This window comes from Bos grunniens, chromosome 29, assembly GCF_055505025.1.
Source record: "Bos grunniens cultivar Pamir isolate PY7600 chromosome 29, Bosgru_T2T1.0, whole genome shotgun sequence".
Taxonomy (NCBI): Eukaryota; Metazoa; Chordata; class Mammalia; order Artiodactyla; family Bovidae; genus Bos; species Bos grunniens.
This window is the reverse complement of record NC_141193.1, coordinates 21,337,697-21,356,093: the sequence shown is the minus strand read 5'-3', so window position 1 is coordinate 21,356,093 and position 18,397 is coordinate 21,337,697. Positions and strand designations below refer to the sequence as shown.

At 56.6% G+C, this 18,397-nt stretch overlaps 2 protein-coding genes across 16 annotated transcripts in view; one reads left to right on the top strand and one right to left on the bottom strand.

Annotated features, from left to right (window-relative positions):
- KIRREL3 (kirre like nephrin family adhesion molecule 3) overlaps positions 1-18,397 on the bottom strand; it is a 604,223-nt gene that overhangs the window by 18,016 nt on the left and 567,810 nt on the right. For 2 of the 6 annotated variants that reach the window (XM_086383694.1, XM_086383695.1), the window contains exons 6-10: positions 16,938-17,088; positions 11,546-11,651; positions 6,404-6,552; positions 4,838-4,965; positions 3,385-3,511 (exon numbers count right to left, since the gene is read on the bottom strand). In XM_086383694.1, the coding sequence (XP_086239820.1) occupies positions 3,385-3,511; positions 4,838-4,965; positions 6,404-6,552; positions 11,546-11,651; positions 16,938-17,088 (661 nt within the window). Of the gene's footprint in view, positions 1-1,443; positions 2,594-3,384; positions 3,512-4,837; positions 4,966-6,403; positions 6,553-8,677; positions 8,799-11,545; positions 11,652-12,318; positions 12,643-16,937; positions 17,089-18,397 lie in introns of those variants that run through there. The other 4 variants (XM_086383696.1, XM_086383697.1, XM_086383700.1 and 1 more) reach the window with 3 other exon arrangements.
- ST3GAL4 (ST3 beta-galactoside alpha-2,3-sialyltransferase 4) overlaps positions 1-18,397 on the top strand; it is a 111,079-nt gene that overhangs the window by 74,871 nt on the left and 17,811 nt on the right. For 2 of the 10 annotated variants that reach the window (XM_086383732.1, XM_086383722.1), the window contains exon 12: positions 14,567-14,787. The exons of 7 other annotated variants lie outside the window; for them this stretch is intronic. In XM_086383732.1, the coding sequence (XP_086239858.1) occupies positions 14,567-14,638 (72 nt within the window). In that variant the 3' untranslated portion in view covers positions 14,639-14,787. Of the gene's footprint in view, positions 1-4,808; positions 4,922-5,275; positions 5,888-14,566; positions 14,788-18,397 lie in introns of those variants that run through there. One more of the 10 variants, XR_015157565.1, reaches the window with a different exon arrangement.

Genomic DNA, 18,397 nt, shown 5'->3' with positions numbered 1-18,397 from the left:
CCAACTTTCAAATCCATATACGACTACTGGAAAAACCATAGCTTTGACTATGACCTTTGTTGGCAAACTAAAGTCATCTCTGTCTTAGTCAGCTTTTGGATTTCAAACCATTCCCTCATATCTCCAGTAGAGGGCGCGCTTGCCTAACAAATCAGTGTCCTTTCCGGCCAGGCAAACCAGGCAGGAAGGGAAATAAAAGGTCTTCCTCCCCCAAGTGGGGAATCACCCCACATAGATGGACTGGGCTGGATAGCTCACAGCCTTCATCTCACAGGTGTCTCAGGAGATCCCTTAGTTCATCATCTTGTCTGCCTCCATGTACATACCAGCCAGCCCAGGTGGGACCATGGCTCCAAAGCTGACCTCAACGTTATCAAATCCGGCCCAGGTGTGCATGGGTGTACGGGTCATGATCATGGATGTCCCCGGGGACACTTGGCTCATTTACCGCATCAGACAGCCTGGAAGATCCACCAGGAATCTGGCAGTGCTTCCTGTCCATTTCTGCCTGTTTGTTAACCCAAGTCGTTCCTTCATTATGCCCATCTGGGAATGAGACTGGGAGGGAGGAGACTCGGGCTCCTGGCTGGGCTGGGTGGCTGAGGCGAAGGGTGAGGGGGCAGAAACCCTTGTGCCCTCTTCTCAATCCCTGGGGTAAAGTTTGGGGCTTAGGAGGCAGGAAAGAGAACTAAAGCAAGGGACCTGGAGGACGGGCAGATTTATGATGGGAACAAAACAAAAATTGCTGCAAACGTATTTGCTGTATATTAGCCACCTGAATTAAAGCAGATTTGCATCTCCACGAGTAGCTCTCAGCCAAGGGGAGAAACGTCGTGGGAATCGCCGAGGTGACTCCTATTGCGTTTAGGCTGGGAAATGGCTTGGTGCTGGGTGTGGGGGGGACCCTCATGATAAGGGCTCCTACCCTCAGGGGTTTCTCTATTAGATCCCTTAGCTCCAAGAAGCCTTTGGCTTTTGAAAGGCAGGCGTGCTGCTGGGCGGAAAGTGATGATCCCATAAAACCTCTTTGCCTTCACTTCCCAGGAACTAGGATTTCCCTGGTGGGGGTGGGGTGGGGTGTCTCAGCTGTTCTAAAAGTGACCAGGGAAGACCCTGATGCTGGGAAAGATTGAGGGCAGGAGGAGAAGGAGGTGACAGAGGATGAGATGGTTGGATGGCATCACTGACTCAAAGGACACGAGTTTGAACAAACACCAGGAGATGGTGAAGGACAGGGAAGCCTGGCTGCTTCAGTCCATGGGGTTGCAAAGAGTCAGACATGACTGAGCAACTGAACAACAACAAAATACATACACATATAAGGGCTCCTTATACGAGAATAGAAATCTGGGTGAGGGCAGACAGGGTTAGGGGAATCAGAATGCAGCAGTGGTATGCTTTCCATCCCGTTTCTGCAAATCCCAGGTTTGAGCCCAATCAGTCGAGATCTAGGTAAGTTTATTCCCCAAAGGGCGACAGCCAGCAGTAATCCCCCGGCCTGGGTGCGTTTGGACGAGAACCTCATCTCATTTGGGGTTTGTCGGTAGTGTGGGGCCCTTGGGTCCAGGCCCTGCCCAAAGGTCTTCACCATCCCTCCGCCTGTTCTCCAGACACAAGTACAGATAAGTTCATTCCCAAGTCTACTCCAGTGTGGGCTGGCAGGGTCCTCTCTGCGGGCCAGTCCGTTCATCCCCCTGCCTCCTTGCTTCACTTTGGTCTCTCGGGTGTTTCCCTTCCTGGCGGCCAAGGGGAGCCTGTGCCAAAGGATTGGAGGCAGAGGAGGGGGTTGGAACGCAGTACCCTGGAGGATACAGATCACACCCTGGAGACTCCAGGGCCCAGGCTGGGGTGTCCCATCCAAGACAAGTGTCCTCTGAGGTGTGTGTTCCCGCCTCGAGAAACCGCTTTGACGCCCATTGGAAAGTGCTTGAAAGCCTGAAGTGACACACATTTCAGTCCCTCCTCTATTGACCGTGCTTCTCCCAGACAGGAGGATGCTCCTTGAAAAGCTTCAGGCTTGTGGGGCCACATGTGAGTCTGAAGGGCCCCAGCCGGACTGGTCACAGGGCCGTCGGAGCGGAGCTGGCCGCGGTCACGGGTCAGCACGACTCCCTGTGCCCTCCCAGACGGGGCAGTGGGGAGGCCACTGATTTCACCAGGGCCTGGTGCCGGCAGGAAAAGGCTGCAGCCCGTGTTGCCATGGATATACGGAGGCACGATCAGATGCTGTTATTTTTAGCCCTGCAGCACCAATTTATTGGTGGCATCCTGGGGACACGTAGGAAAGGCAGGAAGGCTCCCGAGACCGGGTTCTGCCCGGGACAGACAGTTCTGGGGTCTGAGTGGATTCACCCTCCCTCTGGGGGTGGGGGGGAGGGAGAAGAAAGAGATGGAGCAGGCTGGCTAATGGGGCCAGCAGTGGACAGGGCGGGGGCGGGGTGCGGTGAGGACGTGCCAAGCTGGTTTCGGTCTCTAGCAAGGGGAGGCCAGATGACGCTGTCAGTGGGCAGCTTCCTGGGTCGAGATGAAGCCACTCGGGCTGACTTCGGGGTCTTGGCTCAGCCCCTCGCCTGGGCCCTGGTCTGCAGCAGCCCTACAGAGTTGGGTCGGTGGTTTGGTTCTTGCCGGGGCTCACCCCGAAATGAAACCCAGCAGAGGGAAGTTGACTGGAAACGCGGGGTCGGGGTGCCCTTAGCGTCCTCACCCCCTCAGACCAGCCGAGCTGGCTGCCGAGCGCACAGGACGGCAGGAACACGGAACCCCCGTGCTGCCGCTCCAGCCTCCTTGGGTGTGACCTGAGCTAGGTTCCCGCTTCTCTGTGACCGTCTACATCCCGAGATCCAGGCCTTGTGCCCTCAACATCTCACATGACAGCTCTCTGGCAACTCACACTGTTCTCTCCTGCTATGCTGTGACCTTATTATATACAATAAGACCAGTTCCCTGCCCTCAGGGGACCCCTTGAACTTGGCCCTGTGGGGATGGTGGTGGGTCTTCCCGGTTGACCGGTTCTAACGCAAAGGGAAGAGGTAGACCAGGAGTCACAGAGATGCCCTCTAAAATTCCCCGCCAGGGCCAAGGTCAAGGTCAAAGGATGGATGTGGGATCTATGTTGGCTGCCCAGTGATCCTCTCACCTTTTTACCTGGTCAGGAAAAAATCCATCAGCCGTCACTCTTAGGGCTGAGATCTTGTGGAAGCAGCACACAGGAGGGAGGTGACCAGGAAACCACCCGGGTCCCTCCTCACGTCAGGGCTGGGCTCTGACGTGGACGTGAAGAGGTGGATGGAACGCTATAGACCCAGAGCAGAAACCAACCCCTCGGAGCAATGCCGGGGACCCTCTTGGCCCCCCACCCGCTCCCTGGCATGAGTGGGGTCTTACCATTGACAGTCAGGGTCACCTCTCGCTCCCCAGCCCCCACCCGGGGCACCACGGCTCGGCACACGTATTTCCCTGCGTCCTCTTGGCGAACAGCTTTGAGCGTCAGGGTCTTCTCATTGCTCAGGACCTGGGAGATGTGGAGAGGGTCAGACACCGAGAGTAGGGGCTGGGCTCTGTCTCTGAACCAGAAGGGCTGAGAGGCGGGGTGTGGGGCTAGATCTGCAGCGTCTCAGTGAACAACCCCAGGGTAGGGTAGGGGGCAGAATGTCTTATTACACAGCGCGCCAGGCGGACCATCCTATGGGGGGAGCCCCAGCACAGAGGACCCTGTGAAGTTGAAGACGCTGCAGCCCTAAGTGGTGGGTTCAGGGGGTAGGCTGGAGTGAGAGAGAAGGACTATCCTGAAGCTGAGCTTCTGTGAGGGTCCTGGATCTGTCTGTCCTGAGTCATTTCAGTGTCCCTTTGGGATGAGGTTTGGGGCTTCCCTGGTGGCTCAGGCGGTAAAGAATCCGCCTGCAATACAGGAAACCTGGGTTTGATCCCTGAGTCGGGAAGCTCCCCTGGAGGAGAAAATGGCAACCCACTCCAGTCTTCCTGCCTAGAGAATCCCACGGGCAGAGGAACCTGGCAGGGCTACAGTCCGTGGGGTCACAAAGAGTTGGACACGACTGAGAGACTAACACTGACTTTTGGAGGGATGAGAAGGAAATAGGCTTTGGCATTCAACGTCTGAGTTGAGATCCCGGCTTCTGAGGTGCCTGCTCGTGTGGCTTTGGGCCCTAGTTCTCTTCTCTGAGGCCCTTTCCTTATCCCTATAACGGAGCAGTGACACTCGGAGGACAGTGTAGTGTCCAGCAGGCAGTAGGGGACACGGAGGCCACTTTCCTCCCGGCTTCCCTGCCTGAGGCTCTCCCTGTCCTCCTGGGAGGAGGGAGGTCTGAAACTCTTGGTACTTGAGTCGCTCAGTCATGTCTGGCTCTTGCGACTCCATGGACTGTAACCCACCAGGCTCCCCTGTCCATGGGGTTTTCCAGGCAAGAACACTGGAGTGGGTTGCCATTTCCTCCTCTAAAGAACACACACACTTTAAAAGAGGAAAAAGCAGGGAGAAGGCCAGGCTTAACTGCAAAGCTGAAGGTCATGACTATTAGGGGAGAGCTGAAAAACCTCTCTAGGGACTTTTCACCCCCAGCGTCTTGGTGACCACCTGCTTTTCTCATAAGGTTCACGACAGGGCAAAACTGTACTGGCTGAATGTGTTTAGGCCTAAGGGGGGTAGGTGTGGGTACCTGGGGCTCCCTCTCTCCTTTCTGGGGCTCCTCTTCCTGTAGTTTACACGGGAGACTCTCATCTCTAGTGTGTGAGTGAGAGGGGCCCCGGGAGGCAGTTTCCCCCCGGGCCTGAGGTCACCCCACCCCTGCCAGGCTCTCTGTGATCCCAGCTGTGGACTCACCACGCCCGAGCCCCGCTTCATCCAGACGATGGTCAGGGATGGGTTGCCTGTCCAGGCGCAGCTGAAGACGGCGTCCGAGCCCAGGTCTACGAGCAGGGACTGGGGCTCTGTGGTCATCCTGGGCCCAACTGCCATGGGAGGAGGGGGGAGCCGGGGCTGTGGTGGTGGGGTGCGGGACGCTCCTGTCCGCCCCTCCTCTCCCGCACTGTGCTTGCCCCGTCCATCCACGCTGGCCCATTCCCTTACAGGTCAGGCCTCTACCTGTCTGGGCCTGGCCTGGGAGCTAAGCAGGAGGGCCCCTCTCCTCCAGCCCAGCCTCCCTGGGGCCCACCGTGGAAGTAGGCAGCTCCAGGCCCAGAAAAAGCTGCTCTGGCCCCATTTCTGCCTGGATTTGCCCCCCAGCGCTCTCCCATCCCCTTCCCTTTGTCCTGATTCCAGGAAGCCCCACCCTGGCTCCAGGGTGTGGACGGAGGGGCCTGCCTCCCACCCCAGAATCTCTGTCTGCCTTCAAGTCAACTGCCCACCTCCTTCAGGCCTCAGCAGGTGACCTGGAGCCAAGTTCCCCGTGCATCGAGCCCAGCTCCTGGGCCACCGCAGGGCCACTGCAGGGCTGGGAGATAAGCGGTGGGGGATACCAGGCCTCTTGCACGGTGTCACCCCACCCTCCATTATCCTCTATTCCGGCCCTGCCCCACCTCCTTTTCAACACTGAAGGGGAGGCCTTCAGGTCCTTTCCCCACGGAGGCCTTCAGGTCCTTTCCCCGCACGTATCCAGTTAGTGGAGGCTCGTCCCCCCTGCCCCTCCCCCGCCCTACCCAGAAGCCCCTGCAGACGGAGTCTGGGTCCCCAGAGCAGGTGCAGCAGTGGGATTTCAGGGGCAGTGACAGGAGGGTGTGCAGAGAGCTGCCTTCAGGGAGCAGGTGTGAAACCGGGGTCAGGAGGCCCACAAGAGTCCCCTGATGCAAACAGGGAGTCATCGCGCTTCCTGCTGAGGCCGGTGGGGGTGAGGGGGTCAGAAATAAAGTTTGTTAGAGTGCTTCTGAATCTGTACATGGTCAACGTGGTGAACACAGCCGAGGGCTGGCTCCCTCGAGGGTCCCTGCCTGGCCAGTGGCAAGGAGGGGCCACCCCTGATGGGAGGCTGACCCATCTTGGTCCTCATTCTGCTCCTCATTTGCTGTGTGACTTCGGGCCTCCGTCCCCTCATTTGGGTGCTAGGAATAAGAATTCTAGCCTCCCTAGATGATTTTTTTTTTTAAAGATTTTTTTTTTTTGCCATGCTGCACGGTTTATAGGATCTTAGTTCCCCAACCAGAGATGGAGCCTTCGCCCTCTGCAGTGAAAGCAGAGTCCTAACCACTGGACGCCAGGGAGGTCCCCTCCCTGGGAGATTATGAGGGTCAAGATAAACACGAGACAGTACATGGGGACGTTTTCTGTAAAGGGCATGGATTCCGAGCTTGGGAGGCATTCTTATGTTGTGTACAATGAGCCCACGATGGTTCCTCCAGCTGAGAGTGGAGACCAGCCTGAGCCCATAAGCCAGGGAAGGCCCGAGCCACTCACAGTAGACGTCGACCGTGCGGCTGATGTTGGTGCTGCCCAGGGCGTTGGTCACCTCACAGGAGACGGGCTCTGAGAAGTACGTGTAGTCCACGGTGGTCCGGTACACCTCCCCCGAGGCCTCCTTGATGATCTGGCCCCGCTTGGCCCACCTGCAACACAGGCATAGGGGCTGGTGCGGACCTCCGGCCCGGGGTAGGGGGGCAGGATGCGTCCTACCCGCTGGAAGATGAGGCCTGGCGAGGGGCAGGGGAGGGTAGGCCCCCGAGGGGCCCCTTGGGGGAGCCTCCACAGCGGGGTTACTTCTGGGGCTCGGGAAGGGGTCGGTGGTGGGCTCTGGGCTGTGGGTCACCAGGCAGCCAGAAGCACTTGACTGATGGGTTATTCTGGAGGGAGGTGGGTTGGCTCTTCAGTGGGTCTGCCCACGTGGCTGGCCAGGCAATGGCTACCCCAACTGCCAGACCCTGGGCAGCTCGGCTCCTGCTCTGAGCTCGCTGGGGGTCTAGTCCTGGACCACATTGGAAAAGGAGGCCAAGCCCGTGACTGAAGAGGCCAAGGTCTAGTGGTGTGTGCCCATTCACGCGTGTACACCTGCACACACACGTGTACACACATGCACGGGCATCAGGAAGCTTGATTTCCAGACAAGACAAGACGCTGATGGAGCGGTGATAGGCAGCTCTCCCAGTTTCCCAGTCCTGACTCCTGTCCCCAGAGTGGGTCCCATCATAGTGCCCTCTCTCCCAAAAGCCCTTCAGCCCTCTCCTACTTACTCATGTTCCTCCACACCCTCTGTCTCCCATCCTGGCTCTGCTCCTTGGGGACCTGGGCTGTCTCAGCACTGCTTTTATGGGACCAGCAGTTGGGTTGGTGGGGGTGATGGGAAGACAGCTATGCTGACTTCTTTAATTGGCCAGTTGACTGATGGGTATCTTGGGTCTGGCCCTGGGGCGGTGATCACTGTCCTGGTGCAGCAGACAGCCTGCTGTCTGTATGGCAGAGCACCCCAGGGGTGTGTGTGCCCATGTGTGTGAGGTTGGGGGCTCTCCTCACAGCTGTGCAAGGAGAGAGAATCAGAGTTTTCCCTGGTTTACTCTTATTATGGTTCAAACTTTTAAAAAACACACAAGTTCTCAACTGGTACTTCCTACTGTAGTTCAGGCCTGTTTTGGGGTACGTGTCTTTTAAACTTTGTTTTGTTTTTGGCCACAGTGTGGCACATGGGATCTTAGTTCCCTGACCAGGGAGCGAACCCGTGCCCCCTGAAGTGGAAGCACTGAGTCTTAACCACTGGACCACCAGGAAGTCCCTGGAGTGCATGTCTTTGCCAGGGCTGGGGGGCCCCCGTTATCCTGGGGCTACCACGACTCCAGGTAGCCACATTCTCAGGGCCCCCTTTCCTGGGGTCACAGAGGCCTGGGCCCTGCCCTTCCCTCCAGCTGCTCCTGCTTAGCCAGTCCATCCAGCTCGGGAGGTGGCCGTCTCCCAGTATCGCACAGAGCACCAGGCTGGCACTGTGCAGTTATTATCTTGAATTAGTGTCAGATCGTTATTAAGAAGACAATTAATAATAACAATTACAGTTTAACAACAGAGCAAACCATAGTTCCCCGAGAGCTGAAGGAGCTTCCCAACAACCCATTATGAGTTATTCATGAATCATTTCGATCTCTAACTTTAATTTAATGACCACACTTAACAGTCAGGCACAGCTCCCACCTGAGGCGGACGCGTTCAGTCCGGGACACGGTGGTGGATCGGCGTCCAGCCCCGGCTCCACCCACCCTGCAGCCGTGAGGGGCAGGTGGTGGGATGCTACAAGGAGGGGCAGCCGGCCGGGCCAGGAGGAGGCAGGTGAGGTCCTCCTGCCCCCGGCTGCCCACAGCCCCAGGCAGCAGGCTGTGCTGGCCAGTCCGCTTCCATAACTGGGGGTTCCTAGGGGAAGAGGGGGCTTTCTCCCCACCCGTCTGAGGTCCCTCACAGCGTAAGCAGGGTGAAGACTCCCTACTGGGGCCCCCAGGAACTCAGAACGGCTGGGGCTATCTCTGGCCTGGAACTCAGCCCTCCTGGCCACACGGGGCTCCTCTTCCCCCAACCAGTCTGGCTTCCCCTCTCAGATTCAAAGACGGGAGACTGAAGAGACGCTGGAGGGCTGTGTAGATGCTGCTCCCAGCTCCCCAGGGCCGATCCCCACCTTAGAAATGGGGGGGCACTGAGAGGAACTCAGCCGCTGTGGGGCTGGGTCTCTGGGGGTCACCCCACGAGTCCCCAGCTCACCTCTCACTCAGCCACTCTTTTTCTTCCCTGTCTTTATTCCCCTTCTGTACCCAAAAAACCCACAAAAAACCCTAAAACAACAAAAACCCTCGGAGGGATCCCTTCCAGAAGCTCAACCCACTCACTGAAGCAGCAGGTCACATGACCAGGGTGAGCCAGAGAGCAAGTCCCCGCCTCTCCCAGCTCCCCTCCCGTCTCCTCCCCTCTCTGTCCCACCTCCCGGTCTCATCTCCCCTGCCCTCCCCTCCGCTCCCATCTCCTCTCTTCTCTAGTTTCTCAGCTCGGCCTCCTCCTCCTCTTTCCTCCAGTCCCTTCACCCTCCCACCACCCACCTGCCCCACACCCCTCCCAACCACTGTGTTCACCGCCTCGCCCAGCCCCTCGGAACAAGAGTCAGATTAAGCTTTTACCAATCAATGTGTAATTTGGCCCGAGCAGATGTAAGAGGATTAATTATTTATATCACACAATCAGGAGGCTGGAGTGTCACTGCCAACAGGCTGTCCTCCACAGCCCCGCCTTTCACACTGGCTGGCAGACCCCCGCCCTGTTCCCTGCGTGGTGGGGCGGGGGCCCTGACACCTCAGAGGGGCGCAGAGAGGCAGGCGGAGCCGTGCTTCAGGTATGCTTGCCCCAGGCGGCCGGTCCAGCCAAGTGATGGCTGAGTCCAGTTGGACGGGCTCCCACCTCCACCCGGGGCCCCTTGCTGGGTGCTGGGATGGACCAGGGCGCATCTCTGATTTCCGAGATCACAAACCTCTTGTGTGAAACAGGAGGAAGCAATCAAGACAAGGCGGAAGTTAAGAAACAAAGATCCCTTAGTCCCATCCAGGGCAGCTGGGAAAAATCCATGTACTCAAGTGCTGAGATTGCTCAAGGCCTTTCCTCTTGGATCCCAACACCGCATTTAGAAGGACCATCTGCCTGCTGGGGGAGCCCTCTCAGAGGCCAAGGGGCTGAGCCACAGGGGTGGGCATAGACACCGGCGTCCTCTCACCACCCCCTTCCTCCTGGGCCGCCGGGACTCCCTGACATGTCCCCGGAGGCCGGAAGGGCTCCCCGAAAGCCTCTGGAGCCCTTGAGGGTGCCTGATCCGCTCTGAAGCATTTTGGGGCCTCCGGAGAGCCGGAGGGCCAGGAGGGAAGGATGCAAGTAGGATCAGGCGCACGCCTGTCAAACCTGCAGGGGCCCGGCCTATGTCTCTGGCTCCTCCTCTGTGCCTGACGGTTGACCAGGCTCTGAGCTGTAGGGAAGGATGGAGACAGAGGGAAACCACAGGGACCCAGAACCTGTGGAAACCTGCAGGTCCTGGCTCATTAACTTTGTAGTTTAAAAACTAAACGTAACTTTGTATAGAGAAGTCACAAGACCGATCCAGGAAACTGCCATACTCCCTTCACCTAGACTCACCAAACGTGGTCAATATCTTGCCACATTTGCTTCTCGATGATCTCTTCAAATGTAGACTTATCCCTTATTACTGTCATGATATGAGAATGAATGTGGGTGGGTCTGCTTGGGTAGCGTGTCAGCGGGAGAGAAGGGGTGCCCAGGGAAGCTGGCATGAGAGATCTCTTCTGGGCATGCGACAGCTGGTGTGTAGGGCCTGTGAGCAGAATAGCAGAGAGAAGCCCGCCTGTGGATGGAGCCCAGGCCTCGGAGGTGCAGGCTGGAAGCCCAGAGAAAAATACAGAAATCTCCTGCCGCATCTTTGTCATTGTCCCAGCCAAGCCAGACCTGCCGCCCGGACCCACAGGGCCGCGGGACTCCAGGGAGCCTGGAGGTCATCTAATCTTTCTCCTGCCTCTAGCCTGATGAATGGTTAAACCCAGAGGACACAAGGTTTTCATCCTATTTAAAAATATCCTCAAGGATAAAGGCTCTGTGCTTTCCCTGGGTTTCAGGTTCCAGCATTAATTATCTGCACTGCAGGGAGCATCGCCTGTGTCTAACCTGAACCTGTGGCTGCTTCTTTGACCTGTTTCCTCAGGTTCTGCCCTCTGGGGTCATGCTGCCTTTCTTTGGCTCTGTCCTCCACTCCCACCGACGGGTTTGTTTCCAAGTCTGGGACCATCAGCATCCCTGGCACTGGGTGATGCTGGGGCTTCCTAACCATCCCAGCGGTGGGGGGGAGGAGGGGGCGCACCATCAGGTCTGGGCTGGGGGAAGAAGCCGGGCAGAGTGAGGGCCGTGGCGGGGAGTGTCTGAGTGTGCCCTGGAGCACCTCTGAGGCCACTGGCGTCTGGAAGTCTCATGCAGTGGTGATGCCCAGGCAGGAGGCCCAGAGGTGCTGCTCTGTGTGTTTACAGAGTCCGCGAGCCCACATTCTGGAGCGCTGAGGGCCTGCCACACGAGCTCCATGCTGACAGCTGTAAGTGACAGCAGCTCCCGCCTTCAACAGGGAAGGACAGGCTTGTGAAAAGCAGTGAGACGTTCATCAGTGCGGCAAGCAACAGCTGCAGGGGGCGTGGGGATGATGAATCTGGGTGCCCGATGGTCAGGGCTGGCGATCCCAGCAACCCCACCCTACCAGGGGACCGGTTTGGTGAGCACAGGACTAGAATCTGGATCTGACTGACCGTGATGGCTTGTTTTAGCTTTTTCTCCTGAGTCTCCTTCCTTTCAGAAATAAGGGGTACAGAAGCTGTGCAAACAGAAGGAGTGACATCTTCTGTCTCAGAGGAAGGGAGTGTGTGTTCATGAGGAAAAGGCAAGGTCCACCTGGCCAGGGAGGGGTGAACGGGTGTGCTGGAGAAGGGTCCCAGACACCCACAGCGGACCAAGCACCGTGCTGGACGCCTGGACCACAGCTGACAGCCCTGCGACAGGCAGGGGTATCGAGGGGACCCCCCCAGCAGGGCCTCTCACCTGTACTGGGTGACCGCGGGGTTGGCCTTGGCAGAGCAGTGGAACGTGACCACGTTGTCCTCCAACACTGGCTGCGGCTCCACCGACAGGTTGACAAGTGGGGGGTCTGCGGAGAGAAGAGGTGCCTTTGCAGACTGCGGTGCTGTGTGCGCCATGGTTTGGGGGAACATGAGGGTAAAGGCCAGCAATTCCACCCCCAGGGTCTCTCAGAGCAGCCACTCCCCTGGTGGTCCCCAGAAAACTGGGGGCCTCGGCAGGGGGTTCCCTCCGTCCCTGGAAGTGCCCGAATCAGGGCGTCCTGGCAGTGGGCTCAGGACTCCTGCTATGGATTCAAGTTATTGTTCAGTCACTAAGTTGTATCCATCCAACTCTTTGCGACCCCATGGACTTCAGCGTGCCAGGCTTCCCTGTCCTCCACTATCGCCCGGAGTTTGCTCAAATTCATGTCCACTGAGTCGGTGATGCCACCCAACCATCTCGTACTCTGTTGCCCCCTTCTCCTCCTGCCCTCAATCTTTCCCAGCATCAGGAATGGATTCAAGGCTGGTGTTTAAATGAACAGCCACCCCGGAAGCAGGGCTGTCTGGGCCCCAGAGGGTGCTTGCTGCCTACATGCCAGCTTTGGGTGAACAAACCACTGCAGGAAAGAGAGGTGTGAAAAGGGCGTGGGGGGCGCACGAGGAGGATGTGGATACTAAGTCCCTTTAAATACGAACTTTTCTGTCTTTGAAATGTCTGTCTTGCGTCTCTTTGTGTAAAGGTGCATCTGTTACCTTGGCACTTACAGCCTTCCCCGAGCCTAACCATCTCTGCTGAGTACTGACGGATGTCACTCAGCCCTCAGTTCCCTAGGCAGGGCTCATCTTTGTCACTCAACACGATGAAGCCCGGCTCTCAAGTGTGAAATGATCAGAGGTGGAGGAAACAGGAAGTCAGAGAGGTAGAGAGACGGGGAGACAGAGACACAGAGAGGTTGTGCAGAAGGGAAGTGGGGGAGGAAGCGGGGCAGAGAGATGCCCATGTAGGAGAGATGTGAAGATGAGGGAGGGAAGGAGAAGGAGAGAGACTGAGAGAGAGAGAGAGAGAGAGAGAGAGAGAGAGAGAGAGGGAGGGAGAAAGTGCAGAGGCAGAAACACAGAGAAGCAAAGAGCAGACACGGATAGGCTCAGAGAGACTCACGTGTTCAGAGAGATACAAAATCAGACAAAAATTTTAGACTTAAGGCCAAAAGACCAAGGGGGACTGAACAGATGGAGACAGAAAATGATAAGGTGCTGGGGAAAAAGCCAAAGACAATAATGAGACGTAGAGGAAAGAGACAGGATGACAGAGAGTTGGAAACAGAGGAGACGGTATCCACAGCAGAGATCAGAGGTGGGGAATCAGCCTGGAAAGAGACCCCGAGGCGGCCTGGCCCTCCTGAGCTCGGGGGAGGCCAGTTCAGGACCTGCTCTGAAAGCTGGGCATCCTTGTGCTCCGGGGTAGGCGCCCAGGCCTTAGCACCCTGGGCATGGTCCACGTTCCAGGGGAGCGGAGATGATAGGCCTGGAGGTCTGGCTGGAGCTCAGCTGTAGGCTGAGTGAAGAGGGCAGCTTGGTCCCTGAGTCCTAGTAAGGCCCTGGGGCCGCATCTTCTGCCAGACCTCATCTATAGGCACAGCTCTATGCTGGGAGGGCAGGAGGACTTGCTGGGGGTTCACCCCATTTTCAGAAAAAGAAGTAAGAAAGCTGGTTTCTCAGAGACCATCTGGAAAATGCTGACCTGCTCTGGGTCCACATGAAGGGCACCACTGGTGGAGCAAGACTCCAGCTACCTGGGCCAGCTCCTAGTTGAGACGACAGAGGGCTCCCTGAGCCCCTCGAGAGTCAACTGTGCAGCCGCCCAGCTGCAGACGGAGCCTCACCCAACCTGGAGTTGGGATTGCTTGGCAGCGTGCTCTCCCTGTGCCCTGCTGGTGTTCAAGCTGCCTGCTGGGGTGCCGGGCTTGGGGGGAGATGACCCACAGGGCTGCACTGGGGTGTGCAGACAGCTTGTTAAGACGCAGGAGAGAATGCTGGTTCCTGACAGCAGCAGGTGGTTGGCCAAGCTGGAGCTGTTCTCCCCACATCCGTTCTGGATAGGACCACAATTCTGGGAACGTCTCCTATGACTTGCTTGCCTTTTCCTGGAGAGTTAATTATGGGGAAGTGTTGGCTACTTCAGTGGCCTCAAAGTTGGTTTTTATTAATTTATTTTTAAATAGGAATTATTTCAAAAAGTTTGTATTTATTTGGCTGTGCTGGGTCTTCGCTGCTGCGTGGGCTTTTGTCTAGTTGCAGCGAGCGGGGACTTCTCTCTAGTTGCAGCGCGCAGGCTTCTCACTGTGGTGGCTCCTCTTCCTGCGGAGCACGGGCTCTGGGTGCGCGGGTTTCCGTAGTTGGGACACGTGGGTTTGATAGTTGTGGCTCTGGGCTCTAGAGCGCAGGCTCAGTGGTTGTGGTGCAAAGGCTCAGCTGCTCTGTAGCACATGGGATCTTCCCGGAGCAAGGACTTTGAACCCACATCTCCCGCCTTAGCAGGCAGATTCTTTACCACTGAGCTACCAGGGAAGCTCTCTACATTGGTTTTTAAAGCGTGACTCCAGCAGACCCAAAGATGCGTGGCCAGGACTTGCCTTGAGAGCTCTGCCTCCGTCTCCCAAGACAGCTACACCCCCAGAACCCTGCAGCCTCCTCCTGGCTCTTCCCCATCACCTGAGTGGGTTGTCTGCTGGCCCACCCAGCTGAGAACCACCAGTTTTCAAGGCTAGTTCAACAGCCTCTAGAAACCAGTCACAGAACGTGCTCTAGGAGGCCTGTCCCCACCTGGCTGTCCTTTATAAAGTGGTGAGACTTCCAAGGACAGAGAGATGAAACACACGCCTGCTGGAGGACCCTTCTGGCTGTCTGCTCCCCTCCCCTGCTCCCCTCCTCTACCACCGAGCTGCCCGTCTCAGTTATCCTGTGGGCGCCTGTCTCCTGAAGCTTCCCCATCTCTTTGCAGCATCCTCGGTACCCAGGAAAACAGGCTCTCCCCACACCCCGGGAACCTTCCACACTGGCCAGTCTCATCTGAGCCTCCACCCCAGGCCCAGAGGTGCCCACACCCCTCTCTCCACACTTCTCCTCTGCATGTGCAGGATATGAATTTTCAGAAGTCCACCAGGCTCCAAAGGTATAAATAGTTTATGTCATATCCGACTATTAAACATGATTTTAATCCCATTTGTGATGTCGGTTGCATAACTTGCAGGGGGGCAGCTTTGATGTAGCTGGCGGAACTGAGATTGCACTGAACAGATGTTACAGCTGAGAGTCTGTTAGAGTTTCCATCAGCAGCCTGCCTCCGCATGCGTGTATGTGTGTGTGTGTGCACGCGCACGCACATTCAGGGGAAGTATTACATCCAGGAAGGCATGAGAAAGGAGAGAAACTCCATGACTCAGTGATTTTATAGCACATCCATTTGAAGCTTGGCAGCTGGATGCAGAGTCCAGATGCAGCGAGACTTTGGGGGTGTTAGCTTTCTCTCCCATTACTCAATCTGGGGGCTTTGTCTTCCGTTGGGTAACATCTAAAGACCAAGGGAAACAAACAACAAATGTGTTTTTGCTGAGTTTGGATACTTCTTGGTTGACTGAGAAAATGAGCAGGTTTGCAAAGGCAGCTCTGATCCAGCCTGTGGTGTCCACAGTAAACAGCTGGACGCTTATTGAATGAACAAAGGGATGCGTGGGGGTGGGAGGGTGGAGCGCAGGAGGGAGCGGGCAGAGAGAGCCTGCTCTTTTGCTCAGCAGGTGTGTGTAGACACCTTGCGGAGGGGGGAGGAGTGGATGCAGACCTCCCCTCCCTGTGGGGTCTGGGGGCACCGGGGAGGGGCAGCTGCACCCCCATGACAAGTGCTGGGTGTTGCGCTGGGGTCGCTGCCTGAATGCTTTAACTGAATCCTTCCAGCCAGTGTATGTACGAGCCAAGCACCTCCACATACAGATGAGGAAACCGAGGCACAGAGAGGTGAAATAACCAGCCCAGCATCACTCAGTAAGTGGCAGAGCCAGAATTCCAACCAGGAAGGATGCTGTGGCTTTAACCACGACTCCGGACTGCCTCGGACGGGGCCCATCTAGGAAACTGGGCACCTGGATTCTCGGCTTCACTTTGACCTCATTCTTGCTGCTTCTCTCTTGGGGCGGCTGAGATGTCCCTGGAAAGAAAGTCAGCGAGGCCCAGAGACCTGGCAAGGCCGGCACCCTCCTCCAGGGCAGACTGTTGTCTGTGCGCCCTGGTAAATCCATCATGGTATTAGCGCGTGTTCAGGGGAACGTGTTTTAATAGTCGGTGGGCTGTTGTCATGATGATGACTTTCTTGTTGACAGAGGTTCTGCTTTGTGATGCAGAAACATACCTCCCCCCAAGGCTCTCCTGCCAGGCCCCAAGCGCCGACCCGGTGGTTTCTTCTGTGGGGGTTCTGTGGCTGGCACAGGCCTCCTGACCAGCTGGGTGGGGGTGGGGGGAGAGGACAGAGGGGCTGCACAGTGGCCACGACAGGCAGCCTGGTACAGGAGGCTTGGATGTCTATGGCTCTCTCCCTCATTCCTCCCAGATTTGGCTTGTGTCTGGAGAGACCTCTGATTCATGGTCAATCCCAGGGCAAGAAGAGACCTTGGATGTCACTCAGTCAAATGAGACTAGGAACCAGCGTCCCCAGGATGACATGACCAGCTCAGGCCCACACAGCTCATGGGTGGTAGAGCCTTTCTGGGCTGTAGACTACCCCATCCCCCCAACATCTTGCTTTCTTTCCATACTTGGGCCTGCAGCTTGATGCCATATCTGCTACAGGTAAGAAGCAGGTGGGTGTGGACAGTGGGGCCTAGACTGGGGCAGGGGAGGGAGACACTCCTCCCAGGGTGACCTTGGACTTACACAACCTTTAAAGCGAGAGCCTCCCTCCCATGACCCTGGTTCTTGGTCCAGAGCCCTGGAGATCCTGGCTCTCATTGGATGGGGAATGGAAGAGCCCTCTGCTTGGTGTGGATGGAGGTGGAGGGGTTTTAATAGCTGGTGAAGAAGGTGAATGCAAAACCAAGGATCGAACCTGTGCCTCCTGTAGTGGAAGTGGAGTCTTAACCACTGGACTGCCAGGGAACCCCCAGTGATGTTTATAAGGGGATTGTCACCCTCACCTGTGACGGTAAGAAGGACAAAACGGTCCTTGGGTGCCAGACAAACCCTCTAGCCCCTAGGACTGGCGGATCCAGGTCCTGCCTCCAGCCGTCCTGCAGGGGTCTGGCCCCGGCCTGGCTACTTCCACCCACCTGTGCTCCGGGCAGGAGTGCCGGGTGGTCCCTGCCCCCAGCCAGGTCAGTACTCACGCTGGATGTCGATGGTGACTGAGGTCTCCTTCCCTCCGGGGATGGCTTTGTTGGTGGCTCGGCATACGATGCTCTGCCCGTTCTCCACATCGCCGGGGGAAATGAAGAGGGTGCTCACAATGCTCTCACGCTTGCCATCTCGGAGAAGGGTCTATGGGTCGGGTGGGGAGAAAGAAGGCCCCAGGTCACTCATCACTGGGACAGCTGGGCATGTGGGGCAGGACACGCGCCAGCCTCGGAGAGGAGAAAGGAGCTCTGTGGATAGAGGTAGGTCAGCTCAGGACACCCGGGGGCGCCCATCTCCATGCAGAGCCACAGGTCACCCTTGGCTCCCTGGCCTGGCTGAGCGCCAGGCTTCAGGAAGAAAAAGGAACTGGAAAGTGACTTGCCCACCCAGACACAAAAGAAACCAGCTTGGGCCCAGTGGAAACCAGGCTGCCGGTGCTATGTAGAAATGAACTTGTAACTATTCTACCTCTGGTCTGAGGGTGTCTCTGTGTCTGTAGGGAGTGCTGAGATGGGGATAACAGTCAGGTGCTGTGGCCCTGGGAATGATGCTGGCTGCAGAAGGGTGCACAGCTTGGGGAGTGGGGGTAAAGGCAGGGCTAGGGTGGAGATGCATGAAGAATCAGCGCACACTGACCATTTCATTACTTTACCTGTATAAACTCTCTCAACTTTTCAATCATTTCACTACCAGACCTCATTGGAGCTCAGACTAAGCCACAGACATGACAGGTGCCATCGTCTTTCATTTAGCAGTTGAGAAAACAGGTGTGATCAAGAGAGGCTATGGAACTTGATTAAACTCACTTTGAGTTGGTGGTGGCGATGTAAGTAACAGGATCCTGGAGTGTATTGAAGAGCAACCACCCAAATTCATGTCCACCCTGAACCTCAGAATGTGAAATTATTTGGAAACAGGGCCTTCACAATTTAGTTAAGTAATTAGTCATTAGTTAAGGATCTTGAGACAAGATCACCCTGGATGTAGCGTGGGCTTTAAATCCAATGATGGGTGTCCTTGTAAAAAAGAAGAAAAGACAAGGAGACACAAGGAAGGAGGCTGTAGGAAGGAGGAGGCAGAAACTGGAATGATGCTGCCACAAGCTCAGTAAAGCCAGGAGCCCCTAGGAACTAGAAGAGGCTAGAAGATTCTCCCTGGGGCCTTTGGAAGAAGCACAACTCTGCCCACGCCTTGACTTCAGCATTTTTGCCTTTACAAGGGTGAGCCAATAGATTTTGGTTGTCTGAAGAACCAAGTTGTAGTACTTGGTTACAGCAGCCCTAGAGACTAACGCAGGCCTAAAGGTCCCCTGTCTTCCTCTTGACCACGTGCTGATTCCTCATGGCAGCTGTTCTCCTTCATTGCAGGTACCCACTCCCCCAGCTGAGACCGCATCCAGCTACTGCCCCATCAGTTTGGTACCCTGCACCCTTGACTCCCTGGTGGCCCACAA